Raw genomic sequence first — 14507 nt, 5'->3', positions numbered from 1 at the left:
CTCTCCGTCTCCCTGTCTCTCCACTTCCCTGATATTTGCTGATACTCCTATGCTCTCCCAACCTTTGGTGGTGCTGGCATCCTTGGTGGCCTTGGCTTGTAGACACATCACCCCAGTCTCTGCCCCACATGGCGCTTCCCTATGTGTCTGTGCCCAATGTCCCCTTCATATAAGGACACCAGTCATGTTAAATTAGGGACACCCTACTCCTGTCTGACCTCACTCTAACTACTTACATCTGCAAAGACCCCATTTTCTAAATAAGGTCCTGTTCTGAGGCCCTGTGGTGGGTGGAGGGGTGGGGTGAGGTCAGGAAATCTACATGTGAATCTGGGGGGACACAGCGTCTGGTTTCTCTCTGCAGGTCTAGTTTCTTTCCTGTGGTGGCAAAATGTCCTGTGGAATAACAGATGGCCACCCTCCCTCCTGTGTCTGTGTGGGGTGTCCAACCTCTGCGACGAACTGGTCCTAGGGAGCTCTGGGGGTAGGGGGCTCTCCAGCTGGGCCTGTCTCTGTAAGATGGTCATCTCTAGTCCAGCTACACTCACCATTACTTTTCCTTTATGGCAAGCAAGCTGGTTTTTCATTTTCTGCAAATTTCCTTTTTCAAATGAAAATTGTTCATTGTGAAGAAAACAAGTTCATTTAAAAGAAAAACCTGAAGGAAACTGCACCGCAGTGGTGTGTGGACGTGGCATGAGGACGAGGCCCCCCGGGGTGTGCAGGCAGGGCTCACACCCGTGGAGCCAGGGTGGCCCATCTGTGAAACCTGCTGTGGGGCGTCTGGGAGAGTTGGGCCACCCCAATGACAGGACCCGGGTCCAGGTGCACAGGCTGGTCCTGGTCTTATTCTGCTGGAGGCCATATGCACTGGGGAACTTGTCAGGAGGGAGGCCCAGGTAGAGAAACACCCTCCCACACACATGCCACAAATAGCCCCTGGGAGGCTTGGTCTGCTGAAGAAAGGATGTGTTTATTTCCAGAATATTTTCATGTAACAAAAACCACTACAATGTAACCAAGATGCCAAGTACAGCGAGGCAGAGGCGGGTGCTTTGGGCGAGTCCAGGCATTTGTCCTGCACCTGGTTAACCAGCTCTGTCACCATTGGCGTCAATCATGACAAGATCCAGCCCAAGATTAGTGCAGCACAGGCCTCTGTCAGTCACAGGAGGCTGGCTTGGGGGCATTATGGGGGCCTGGGAGATTCCAGGGTTGCATTTTCCATCCAGGAGGCCTTGTCCTTTGGGGACCCAGGCCCGGGTGCTTCCTCAGGAACCGTGGCATTCAGCACAAGAAACCAAGGCAAGCAATTGTGGGTGTGAAAGCATGTTCTGGCCACACCACGCCACACCATGCTGGGGCTTCTGGAGAGGGTGGAAGCCCAGCGGAGCACAGTGTGACGGGGATGGGTCACTCTCCTGTCCTGGGAATGGGCAGCCAGGAGCTGAGGGGCAGTGTTCCTGGAAGCCTGGCCACGAGAGCTGATAGGCCACCAGGACATCTTTCTTGGCCAGTATGAGCGTAAAGGTGCTGCAGAGTTGCCCATGTGGCATTTGGTTCTCCCGTCTCAGGAGCTAGAAGAATCAGGGGAAGAAGTGAGGGGGTTTGGATTCCTCAGTAAGGCACAGAGACTTGTCATGTCTTGTTTGCTCCCAAAAAGTCATTCTGAGAAACACAGTTTCCTGCTTCCACACGTCCAGAAGAGGGCCATGTGGGTCACAGCCTGAGCAGCCAAGCACTCAGGGCTTGGGGTGGCAGTAACCTTGGGCCCACATGTGCTCTGTTGAGACATTCCTGTTTTCCTGTTTGCACAGGGTGGGGAAGAGGCCAAACCCCCCCACCAAAGGATTCTGTCCCAGGTTTCAGTCCTGCACCAGGTTACGGGCATGGGGGTTATCAGCCCAGGGGCAGGTTTCAACACCTGTTATGAAGGGAGAGTGACCGAGGGCAGGAAGGCTGGAGCTGAGCTGGCCAATGACCCTGCACATGGCTGAGGACCCAGTGCGGAGTGACTGGAGCAGACGGACAGGGAGAAGCTGAGATCATGACACTGATGCGGTGAGTTGGCCTCTGGCCGTCCCCGTGGGCTCATCCATGAGAGCCTCTGGCTGCAGGTGGACGGGGACTTAAAAGGACAAAAATATTGAGGGCTCGACCTCAAGTTCCTGCGCTGCCAGCAGAGAACAGGAACCTGGTGCTCAGAAGACCCCCCTCTCCCTGGGTACTGAGAGAGGGTGATGGCCCAGATGGGGGCGGGGTAGACGTGAGAAGTGTCATCAGCTCTGGGAGGGAGGGCAGCTGGCTTGCTTCAAACTTCCAGGGGAGATCGTGGGTCAGCCCTCTGAGACCCCAAGGGCTGCTGCAGGGGACGCCATGGTGACTAAACATTTTTAGGAATAGAGGGGCATCCTTCTGCCAGATGGCAGGGGCTGGCCTGCTTCTGGGCATTTCTTGCAAGGAGCTCCACTTTTGGACATGAGATAAGCATGGGTACAGGTCCCCAAGAGCCGCAGAGGTCTGGGGTCACAGCTAGGGGAGCTCCTGGCCACCACTAACATGGGCTGCCGTCCTAGCTAGTGGAGGGGCCTACCCGCCACCTGGGAGAAACAGGGGACAAATGCTTAGGGTCTTACTGGACCAAGCAGGGCTGAAAGAGTGGATGGGGAGGAGGAGGTGGCCAGCAGTGGCAGGCAGGCGGCAGGGCCAGTCAGCTACCTCTAAGGCCACTGGCCGCCACTGGCCGGGTAGCTGGGTACAGTGGGGTACTCAGGCAGGCTGTTCCCTGAAAAGTTGTTGAATTGGGCCTCCCGAGATGGTGGGTTCCGCCAAGTGCCTGTGCTCCACTCTGTCTGTGCCTTCTGGAAGCTTCCACTGGTTCCCCGGTAGATCTTGTGTACCTTCCAGGCCAAGAGAGGGAGTAGAGGACAGACATCAGTGCATCTGCGAGTGACAGGGAAGCCGCTCCTGGCTAAGGTCATGCTTTTCTTAAAGGAATTAACAAAAGCCACAGAATGGTCTTTGTGGAAACATTAGAAAACACACAAGCCAAGACTGTGGCCTCAGAGGCCCTGCCCTGGGCCGCAGCCCCTGGCAGCTCTTGTTGCTGACCTCCGCTCCCTGAGAAGCCCATGGGCACGTGTCCTGGAAAGGGGCTCATCCTACTGCAGGTTTGGGTCCTGCCTCTCCCTGTAAATTGCCCCCACCCGACACTCACCACCTTGCAGGCGGCTCTGGGCACTCTCAGGCAGTGCCTGGCATAGAGAAACCCACCAGGAACTTGTATGACGATGACTCAAATGGCCTCCTGATGGGAGTGTCAGGCCCTACATTCTACACATCGCACACAGCCATCCCTGAGCGCTAATGATAGTCTCTGCAGCAGAGATCACTGGGGACGGACTACCAACTCCCCACCATCCATAAGGGCTGTGCCTCTGGGAACACAGGGCTGCACTATTTCTAGAAATCCTGGCAAATTCAATACTGACAAAGTGGCACTTTGTTTTAACTCGAAGCTCTACATTATCAGTGAAATTGAATGGTTGCGTTTTTCCGCCGGAATGTCTTCTTCTATATAGCTATCTTCCCGACAAATCTCCAAATCTGGGGTAGCCCTGGGCACCCTGACAGAAGGATCATCTGTACCTTTGTTTTGGGGGCACTAACTCTGTTTTGAGCCCACAAACCCCCACTCTCCTGCGCCTGCGGGTGTTCATGGCCCGCAGTTCTCGTTCTGACGTTGCCACTGAGTGGAAGCTGCTGGCAGATGCGCAGTCAGCTCGCCCATGGACTTCGCCCTGGAATCTCACTGACATTGACCTGTGGTGTCTCTAAGTACGTTCATGGTTTCTGTTGATTTTTCCCTTCAGACAGTCCATGCAGGTGAAAGGGCAAATATGGGGGAGCCAAGCATTCCTTTGTCCTCACTGAGTGCCAAGTATACTGCTTGAACCCAACCTCAAAGTGGGCTGGAACAGCTAGAACCACACAGCAAGGAGGTCTTTGAGGGACCCCAAACCCAGCTCTAAAAATCCTGGCCACCCTTCAGCCCAGTGCAGCTGGCGTCTCTGAGCAGCGCCCCTGTGTGCACAGCCAAGACAGCATCTCTGGGGGGCTGGGGTGGGCGCACTGTCAGCCTCATTGTCACCCTTGGACTTCACATGGCTCCAGGACAGTCCTCACGTGGTCGATGTCTCTGGGACTAGTGAAGATGTTTCTCGCTGGAAGTCCCCACACATCTGGAGAGGGGAGCTTTCTATGATGGTGTAGACGGTTGGTTGATGTGAAGCCACCAGCCACCACGGCCACTGAGCACTTAATATTTAGTTTATTTAATTTTACTTAATTTAACTGCAAATGGCAAGATGTGGCCAGTGGTGGCCAAATCAGGCAGCAAGGATGACACTTTTGGACATATGTATGCTGGGGGCTCTGGCAGACAGCACCTCCAAAGGCAGGTGTAGTTGTCATCAGCCATATTGTGCAGTTTCCCCAAGTCTTTCCTCTTTGGAAGGCTGCCGTGGGTAGGACAGGCAGGGTCTTGCCTGGAGCAGTTGAGGGTCTAGACCAGCGATTCTCAACCTGTGGGGGTAGAACGACCCTTTCACAGGGGTCGTCGGGTACTCGTATGTGGGCGTATCTGCATGTGGGCCTGGAGACAGATAGAGGAGCGGTGTCTCGGTTCTTAAGACCATCAAAAATATGTGTTTTCCGATGGTCTAAGCGACCCCTGTGAAAGGTTGAGAACGGCTGGTCTAGACCATGAGAGGGTCTTTCTTGCTAATGAAGATCACGTCACTTCCCAGGCACTCAGTCTCTTATTCCTGAAACGGGGATAAGATGAGTCCCCAGGGCCAGAAGGGTCAAGTGACAGGATGCATGGGGAAAAGCTGGATGTCTTGGGACTCAGAGGACTTACCTTCATGATCACAATAGCCATCATGGTGGCCGACATGGTGAACATGATGGCCGGAAGCAGCATGACCACAGCAGCCCCGACACTGTCCTGGAAGAACCCAATCGCTGCCAGCCAACCACTGCAAGGGGCAAGAGAGAGTGTGGGTGCCAGCACATCTGCCAGACAAGGGGCCACTATCCTTCATACATAAAGAGCTCCAAAAAACCAATGAGAATAAGATATACAACTGACAGAGACATGGACAATTCGTACAAGGACTTCTGAGGTGACAAAAAACTCACAAAATGATGCTCAAATCCACCAACGAAGACGTGCAAGTTAGAACAAAGTATAGTACTGGTAAATATCATGTGTGAGGGAATGAAGACACGAATACTGTTCTTAGTGGTAGTGTACACTCTTTTTGGATGGAAATGGCAATATTTATAAAAAGACTTAAACGTCCACTCCTTTTACCCCAACTATTCTACTTCTAAAAATTTATGCTACCACACTTGTTTGGAATCATGAAAAGCTGGTGTGCCCTCCATGTCCCCTGGCTTGGAATGACACGAACATAAATCATGCTACAGCCACATGACGGAATAATAAGGAGACATTAAAAAATAAGAGGAAGAACAGGAAGTTGAAGCTCAGTCAGCACAGCAAGGTCCTGTGAAACCTGTATGAACATCTGTCCAGTCATCCACGATTGCTTCTTGGAGGAAGAAGCAGGAAACACGGTGTTTTTGAGAATTATTTTTTCTAATAGGTAATAAAACCGCATGGTTCAATTTTCAGGAAACTTAATATACAAAAATAGTTTCTCTCCTGCCAACCCCCTCCCTGGTCCAGAGAGAACCAGTGTGGTATGTCTACTATGGATCATTTCACAGAGTTTATAAAAATGTGTGTGTGTGTGCGCGCACAAAGAAACATGTAAACAAAGTCCCTGCCCCTGCTCTGTGAAACAAGGGGAAATTCTATGCACACTGCTTTGCACTGAGGGGTGTGAGCAAAGCCGGGCAGCGGAGAGCTTGGGTGGGCGCTGGGCAGGATGGACAGGCAGCTGGGGCTGGGCCAATGGGGTGGTTGGATGCTGTCCTTGCAGGGAGGGACAGTGCCCTTGGGCTCCTGAGAGGGGAAGAGGGGCTGGCTCTCCTGTCGTCACTTTGGGGACAAATGATCTCCCACCAGATCTGGGCTAGCTGGGTGGGAGCCCCGGCCTGAGGATTATGGACTCTGGGGAGGGTGAATGTACCCACGGGCAGAATGTAGAACCTGGAGGCAGCTTCTGAGCACCAGCTTCCCAGACCCGCCCAAGGAGTGAGCTACCAGCCACCCGCTTCACAGAACACAAGCTCATTTACAAGCCAGGACGATGTCACTCAGAACAGCAGGTAATAAACTGGCCTTGATCAGCTACCAACGGGCGAGTGAGTGAGCCTGCTGCACCCCAACTATATCTAGAGAGGCCAAGGTGTGCAGCATGGGAAGCAGGAAGGATAGAGGCCTGGAGATGGAGGGCAGGGGCAGGGCGTGGACGAGGAGGTGCCAGGTGCTCCCCTTGAGCCACGCAGCAAGAAGCTCGAGTGGCTAGAAGCAGGGAGAGGGGGACAGAACACGCGAAAAGACAGCACAGGGACACAGACTGAAAAATCTGTGGGCAAGTTAAAATAGTTACCATGTCACCCAGCAATGCCACTCCTCAGTGTACATCCAAGAGAAATGAAAACACACACCCACATAGAAACGTGTAGAAATTTCACAGCAGCATTCACAACAGCAAAAAAGTAGAAACGGCCCAAGTGTCCATGAGCGGGTGACGGACAAACACAGCGTGCCCCATCCACACACATGGAGTGTCACTCAGCCATGAAAGGAGGCACTGACACTCGCCACAGCGTGGATGGACCTTGAACACATGGTGCTCAGTGAGAGGAGCCAGGCACACAAGGCCACACAGTGTGTGATTCCACTTATGTGAAATGTCCAAACAGGCACATCACAGACAGAAGGAGGGTTCGTGGTTGCCAGGGGTTGGGGAGGGGGATAGGTAGGTGACTGCTGATGGGGATGAGGTTTCCTTTTGTGATGGAATGTTCTAGAAACTAGACAGAGGTGCTGGTTGCACAACCCTGTGGATGTACTAAAAATACTGACTTGTACACTTAAAGGGTGAATTTCTGGCCTGTGGAGTGTATCTCAATAAAGCTATTACTCGAAAAACCCCAATGTGGGACACTCCACAGGACAATCAAGCTTGCTGATCAGGGAGAGCTGGAGAGACACCAACCCACTGAAATGGGCACAGTTCACCTGGGTCTGACGTGAACACCCTGCTAAAATGACATTTAAATAAATGCCACACAGAATCCTGAACAGAAAAAGGGCACTCGTGGAAACGCAGAAACGCAAATACAGCCTGCTGTCCAGGTGGCGGCAAAGGTGTCAGGCTGAGGGGTGAACAGAAGCACTTGGTCCCGTCTCCACACCTTCCGTAAACCTCAAAATCCCTGAGGTTAAAAGGCTACTTAAGGGGCAGCCGGTTAGCTCAGGTGGTTAGAGTGCAGTGCTCATAACACCATGGTTGCCGGTTCAATCCCCACATAGGCCACAGAGCTGCGCTCTCCAAAACTAGATTGAAACAACTACTTGACTTAGAGCTGATGAGTCCTGGAAAAACACACTGTTCTCCAATAAAAAAGTTTTAGGAAAAAAAAAAAGGCTACTTAAAAAGGAACAAAAAACGTAAGACAGTATGAGCACTTCTGAGCACCTGACAGTATGAAGGGCCAACTGCGGGTGTCTTAGGGATGAGACCACATCACGGTTACATACACATATAATATGGTCATATATGCTAAGCGTCCTTTTTTTTTTTTTTTGGTAAGATTTTTATTGGGGAATTGGGGGATGGGAACAGACAAGATGCTGTCTTTTGTTCTTCAGTCTAATTGTGGAGGACGTTGCTTCACTGGCCCAAGTTGGCACCATCATTGCGCTCTTCCCGGGCGAGGCAGATCAGTCACCAGCTTCTGGATGGCCGCTCACAGCGGCTTGAGGGCCGCTCACGCTGGCTGCTGGCTACACACGATAGCCCATGGCAACCCACTGCAGCAGGGGCTGCAGTCTACGCCTCATATGTGGGATCCGAACCGGGGCCCTCTGGCGTCCCAAGCCAGTTCTTAACCAACGCGCCACTCGACCGTCCCTAAGCGTCCTTCTTTATAGATTCACAGGGCAGTGTTTGCTGAGGAGACCAGACATCTGGAGTATGCAGGGAGTGACAGGTGCACAGGACACAGGACTGGCTTGAGGGGGTGACAGGGGCGCTCCTGAGAGCATCTCCTCTGCTTGGAAATGAGCCTGAGAGTCTCTACAGGAAACTGTTCCTACTAGTCCTTGCTCCTGCCCCACCGGGCAGCCCCGCCGGAGCCTGTGGTCTGCCTGCCCCCTGGTGGTGAGCTGTGGGACTTCCAGTCATCCTGGGCCAGGAGGGCAAGATCCAGGAAGGGGGCAAGTGCAGGTGGGCAGAGCTGCAACACCGTGGGGTCCCCACATAGAGCCCTGAGACCAAGGGGCTGAGCACAGTGTCCTCCATGCCCCTGTGCAGAGCCTAGAGGTCTGAGTGCAGGAACAATCAAAGAAACCGGAGCCACGAGGGGCTGCTGGCCATACACTCGAGGAAGTGACAGGGCCTTGGGTACCAGTCTCCCACCACCCCCAACCCTGTTGGCTTCAGTCTCATTTGTGGATGGGAGTCAATGCACGAAGGTGCCCAGACCCAACCTGCCCAAGTAGCACCATTGTTATCACTATCTTCCTCCTCCTAATCTCACAGAAAAGGAAAACACTTCAACAGTTCCTTCCCTGAGGTCCCCAACTGCTCGGCACCCGTCCCCTGCCCTGTTCAGCCCCCAAGAAAGTTGTCCCCACTAGTCCAGTGTGGAAACCAAGGTGGTGGAGGTGCCAGGCAGAAAAGAGCTTAAATAGAGGAATGAGGCCGTGACCTCAAAAAGGCCAACTTGCAAGGCTGGCCCTCGTGATGTCTGCAAATGCACTTGGGGGCTCTCACCACCCTCGCTGATGGCAAGGGGGGGAGGCGCGGGGGGTGTCCCTGGCCCTAAACCGTCTGCAAACACGTGATTCACGCTGAACAGCCGATCTCCTCCCGGAGTCTGGGATCTCATATGTGTCAGGCCCCCACAGGTAAGAACCTGTGGGGACTGGGTCCCTGTGAGCCCCCTGGGGACCACACTTCACACGCATTGTCATGTCTCATTTTGGGGGAATTAACCGAGGCATGTGGGAGTCCACCAGGGGAGTTTGCACCTGGTCTCTGGGACCTATCCCACGTGCCTTTTCCCTCGGCTCATCCTGCTCTGTCCTATCTGTGTACAAACCTGAGCCATGAAAACCACCATTGCTGAGTCCTGGGGAACTCCTCGCAAAGCACCCGGGAGTGGTCCTGGGGACCCTGAGACAATACTTCACCAGTCCTCCAGACCCAGATCTGGGAGGCCATCAGCCAAGAAGAAACCGGGTACTCAGGGTCCATGCAGAGCTCATGTGCTCACCATGTGGAAGGGAGCAATATCAGGAAGACTCAAGGAGACACATTCTGAAAATGATCTCGGGTGAAAAGATGATTTCGAAACTCCATGCAGAGAATGAAGGGCAGAAGCAGCAGCAGTAAAAGGACCGTAAAGGAGGAGCTGAGGGGAGGGGCTGAAGAGGCTATGGAAACCCACATGGCCTCAAGGAACAAAAGAGCGTGTGTGACTTCTCACTGCTGAGGAGAGACCATGGTGGCACTGCCAGTGGACACAGGAAAGAGTAACAGGGAGTAAAACCATGGAAATCACGGCAACAGGGTGCCCCAAACCGAGACCCAGAAAATACCACAAAGTGGAGGGGACCAGAGAACATGACACAAGGAAAGGTCCCTGAATTGGGAGCTCTGACTATACAGACGCAATGACTCCCAACGTTCCAAGAAAAACCAACCAAGCACATTGGGACATGAAGAGCGAGCCAGATGCTCCTGCCCAATGTTGGGTGCCAGACAAGGTCGGTGAGCAAGAGTCCCAATGGTGCCCCTGTCCTGGTCCTGGGACCTGCGGACGGGTCACCTGACGTGGCAGAGGGACTCTGCAGGTAGGATTAAGTCAAGGCCCCTGAGATGGGGATGACCCTGGATTACAGGGGGCCCAGTGTCATCACAGGGTCCTCATAAGAGGGAGGCAGGAGGCTCAGAGTCAGAGAGATGGAAGAGGCTGCACTGCTGGCTGTGACGATGGAGGAGGGGCCAGGAGCCAGGGACACAGTGCCTCTAAGCTGGAAAATGCTGGAAACGGTTCTCCCAGGGGCCTCCGGAAGGACCGGCCCTGCCCTCATCTGGGTTTAGCCTGGAGAGGCCTGTGTGGGACTCCTGATCTGAAAACTGGAGATGAGAAATGTGTTTCATTTTAAGTCACTAAGTTTGGAGTTGTTACAGCAGCCATGGAAACCGCATATGATACCCCAAACGAGCAAACAGGAGAGCAGATCTCTCTCTAGATGGTGCTGGCCCATGCCTCCCGGGCTCCCTTGGCCAGTGTGGCCAGGGAACACACACTCACCAGCAGAGTGCGGGTGGAGCCTCCACACACAGGCCCCAGGTACGTCCTCAAAGTGTTTATGGAAGCAGGAAGCCAACTTCTGCTCTCTGGCCATCAGGAGCTAGGGTCTGTGTTACTGTGTTCAGCCCACATCAACTAACACACACTTTCACTCATATGTAGTTAACAAGTGTCACCAACTTACCAGGCACCCCATCCTGAGAAGCCGATGGCCTGGATGACGGTCAGGACAAACTGGGCTCCGAAGACAAAGAAAAATGCCATGAAATTAAAGGAGCTGTCGGCCCTGGAGAAGGAAACGACCGTTACAGTGGCCCTGGCCGCTCAGGGATGATGGCCCAGAAGAAGACATGAGGCAGGGACAGCAGGACAGGAATGTCCCCTTCCTTAGGTGTGTCCACACACACGAATTAATGCACATGCACTCACACAAAATCTGACCATGTGGTCAGATTCTCAGAGGCCTAAACATGGCCCCTCTGAGAAGACGCTGCACTGACAGGTCCCTTGCTGGGAAGGAGTCTGAGACCCCCTGCACCCCAAGGAAGTCCAGAGGGACCTTGCCCCAGGCTGTTTCTAGTTCGATTAAAGGGAAGGGGGCTGGGAAGCATCTGATCATGCATGGCTGCTCCCAGGTGGTCCCTGAGCCCTGTTGTGTGCGGCGCTCCTGTGCAAGGCTGCTCCAACCAACCTGACCTCCAGCGACGTCCCCTTTCAGCTCTAGCAAATATGAGTGGGTTTCAGGTTTTTGTCCCCTCAGGGACCCTTTCTGACTCACTCTGAGAATCCAGGATTTAGGGACCACCTAGGGACAAATGGCACAGCCTGAGTAGTAGGAGGCTGGCTGGGGACAAATGTCCACAGCAGTAGGATTCATGATGGCCAAAGACGGGAATAGCCGCCATCCACACATGGGAGTGCCACTCGGCCATGAAAAGGAATGAGGTACTGACACTCGCCACAACATGGATGGACCTTGAACACACGGTGCTCAGTGGGCCACACAGTGTGTGATTCCACTAATGTGAAACGTCCAGAACAGGCACTTGGTTGTTAGGGGCTGGGGGTGACTGCTGATGGGGACGGGCTTCTTTTGGAGTGGTGAGAATGTTCTGGAATTGGAGGTGATGGTTGTACAACAGTCTAGAAACAATGAATTGTGAGGCTGATGAATTGTGTGGAATGTAAAGTATAAATCAATAGTTATTAAAAGACACAACTCAACAGGCAGCAGTGGGCCTCATTCTGCAGACCCTGACACAAGCTGTCATCCAAACTGGACAAGCGAGTGGGATTCTTTCTAATGCCTGAGCCAGGGTCACAGGGGCAGACCAGGCACAGGTCCTGGGTGTGGGGATCGGCACACAGACAAGCATGTGAAGCTGGGTGGTATCTGGGCTTCTCCTTCAGCCATCAGTGAGCCCACTGTCCACCATCAGCACAGACTTGCCCAGACGCCCAGCGAGGCACTGACCATGCCCCCACTTACCGGAAGGCCTTGTAGGCAGGCCGGAACCAGCACACATAGCCGCAGGGGGAGAAGAGCAGCAGCCACACCAAGGCCAGGCCAAAGTTGGTTCCCGAGCCACCGCCGATCCACCATGCCAGGCAGGCGATGAGGTTGACCCCCAGGGTGGCACAGTAGACTGTGGAGGGGAGGCGAGGAGGCTAAGCCAGGTCAGTAGGACATGGGCACCAGGACACCTCTGCCTCACTGCGCAGGGACCAGGGGCCAGAGGACTTAGGGGCCAGAGGTTCCCACAGAGCAAGCCCCACCTGCTCCGTCCCCCTACACCATGCCACCTCCAGGACCAATTTTTACCAGGGAGGAGATTTACAGATTTATTACAAAAACCTCAGTTCCGACAGACCAAGGACTGGAGGCTTTGTGGCCTGAGCTAGCCGGGGCCTGGGTCTCTGCGGAGGGGAGGCTCCCACCCACCCGACCTGACCTGCCCCGCCCCTCTGCTCACATAGCCACAGCCGGTAGATCCTCTTTACCAGGACCTGGTGCTCAATGGGGATCTCATCTGAGAAGTTCTGATAGAAACAGGGCTTCAGTGGGATGAAGCTGGGCAGCGGCGGGAAGTTGTTCTCCTTTTCTGCAAAGACAGAGCACAGGGGCTAAGCCAGCTGGGGCCCCTCAACAACAGCTCTAGAGACAGCCCATCCTTGTCCTGGGACCTGCGGACATATCATCTCATTGGGTAGAGGGACTTTTCAGGTGGGATGAAGTCAAGGACCCTGAGATGGGGACAACCCTGGATTACAGGGGGCCCAGTGTCATCACAGGGTCCTCATAAGAGGGAGGCAGGAGGCTCAGAGTCAGAGAGATGGAAGAGGCTGCGCTGCTGGCTGTGACGATGGAGGAGGGGCCACGAGCCAGGGATATGGTGCCTCTAGAAGCTGGAAAAGACCAGAAACAGTTCTCTCTGGGGCCTCCAGAAGGACCAGCCCTGCCCATTCCTGGGTTTAGCCCCAAGAAGGCCATGTGGGACTCCTGACTCCAGGACTCTATGATGATAATTTCTCTCTAAGTCACTATATTTGTGGTGACTTCTTGGAACCGTCATAGGAAACACACAGACTCAGTGACAGAGCCCAGGCCCTTTTAACACTTATGTCTCCAGGGAAGGTTCTGGCACTTAGAATGTGTGAGCATCTTGGGGCTGCTGTAACAAATGGCCACACAGCAATGGTTTAAAACAACAGAGATTTATTCTTTCACAATCTGGAGGCCAGAGGGCTCAGATCAAGAAGTCACGAGGCCCTGCTCCCTCCCAAGGCCCCAGGGGAGGGTCCTTCCTGACTCTTCCAGCTTCTGGGGCTGCAGACGTCCCTATGGTGGCCACATCACCCGTGTCTGCCTCCATGGTCACATGGCCTCTCCCTATGTGTCTGTCCAAATTTCCCTCTACCTATAAGGACACCTGCCACTGGATTAGTAACACGGTACTCCAGTGTTGCCACGCAGCTGTCTAGCCGTCTGTCCCCCTGCACTTACCCCTAAACTGACCTTTTGAGGACACTGCTCATATACCTTGCGTCTCCCTGTTTGGCCCCAAAAGATGGCTGGTTAGCCAATGACAGGTAAGATTCCTCGAGGAAGGAACAACCTAAGACAGGCACAGTCGCATGGGGGCCATGAGGAGAAATCTCGGGGCTGATGGAGGTGGACATAGGTCCTCACCTGCCCCCAAAGAGACTGGAGGTCTTCTACCTCTGTAGCTACATTCCTTCCTGCAACCTGCTTGGGAAGTGACCTGATGATGTGATAGTATCTGTCCTCAGCATAATAATCTTATCTCCCTGGGGTCATATGCATATGGGTGTGTGAAGGCAGAGCCTTTGTCTGGTCATGCAGGTGGACTTTCAGTAATAGCAGCTTGCAGACATGGGTAATGTGGCATGAGCAAGTTCTCAGAAATGAGATTCACAGACTGTGGAGAGAACAATGTTACTTCCGGGTATGTGGAGAAATAAAAGCTGTGTGTTGGCCCAATTGGGGGCTCTTAGTCCTCTAAGGTTGGAGACCTTTGGCCCCGCTTTCATTTAACTCTTGGCTGTTGTTTCCTTTCATTAACCCTTCACCGCCCCCTCTCGTTCTCTCACTGCCCTTGTTGTGTGGGACATGACACTCCAGAGTGACCTCATTTTAATACATCTGTAAAGACCCTATTTCCAAATGAAGTCCCATTTCCAGGTAAAGGGGCTTGGGACTTGAACATGTCTTTCTGGGACCATAATTCAACCAATGGCAGTGTAACATCAGTGCCGCCCTGTTGCCTCTCAGGGTATCTTCATTCATCCATACTGCCACAGGGCATGCTTCCTGAGCACCTGCTAGGGTGACAACGGACAACACAGATGGAGCCCTGTCCTCAGAGACTGCTGTGTGTGTGTGGGGGTGTACACAATACCCGAGGGGCAGAGCCTCATCCCACCTATAATTATTTTCTTAAAACAATATTTTAATTAACCAA

The 14507-nt window shown here is 53.5% G+C and overlaps 1 protein-coding gene across 2 annotated transcripts in view; it reads right to left on the bottom strand.

The window, feature by feature from the left end:
* Nucleotides 1-952: 952 nt before the first annotated feature.
* SCAMP4 (secretory carrier membrane protein 4) overlaps nucleotides 953-14507 on the bottom strand; it is a 27960-nt gene continuing 14405 nt past the window's right edge. The window contains exons 3-7 of one of the 2 annotated variants that reach the window (XM_019657472.1): nucleotides 12498-12626; nucleotides 12014-12170; nucleotides 10709-10810; nucleotides 4922-5039; nucleotides 953-2900 (exon numbers count right to left, since the gene is read on the bottom strand). In XM_019657472.1, coding sequence (XP_019513017.1) covers nucleotides 2721-2900; nucleotides 4922-5039; nucleotides 10709-10810; nucleotides 12014-12170; nucleotides 12498-12626 — 686 coding nt within the window. In that variant the 3' untranslated portion in view covers nucleotides 953-2720. The remainder of the gene's footprint in view (nucleotides 2901-4921; nucleotides 5040-10708; nucleotides 10811-12013; nucleotides 12171-12497; nucleotides 12627-14507) is intronic. The other variant, XM_019657473.1, reaches the window with a different exon arrangement.

This window comes from Hipposideros armiger, unplaced genomic scaffold (assembly GCF_001890085.2).
Source record: "Hipposideros armiger isolate ML-2016 unplaced genomic scaffold, ASM189008v1 scaffold_275, whole genome shotgun sequence".
Taxonomy (NCBI): Eukaryota; Metazoa; Chordata; class Mammalia; order Chiroptera; family Hipposideridae; genus Hipposideros; species Hipposideros armiger.
The sequence above is the reverse complement of the archived record's forward strand: the minus strand, read 5'-3'. Positions and strand labels throughout refer to the sequence as shown.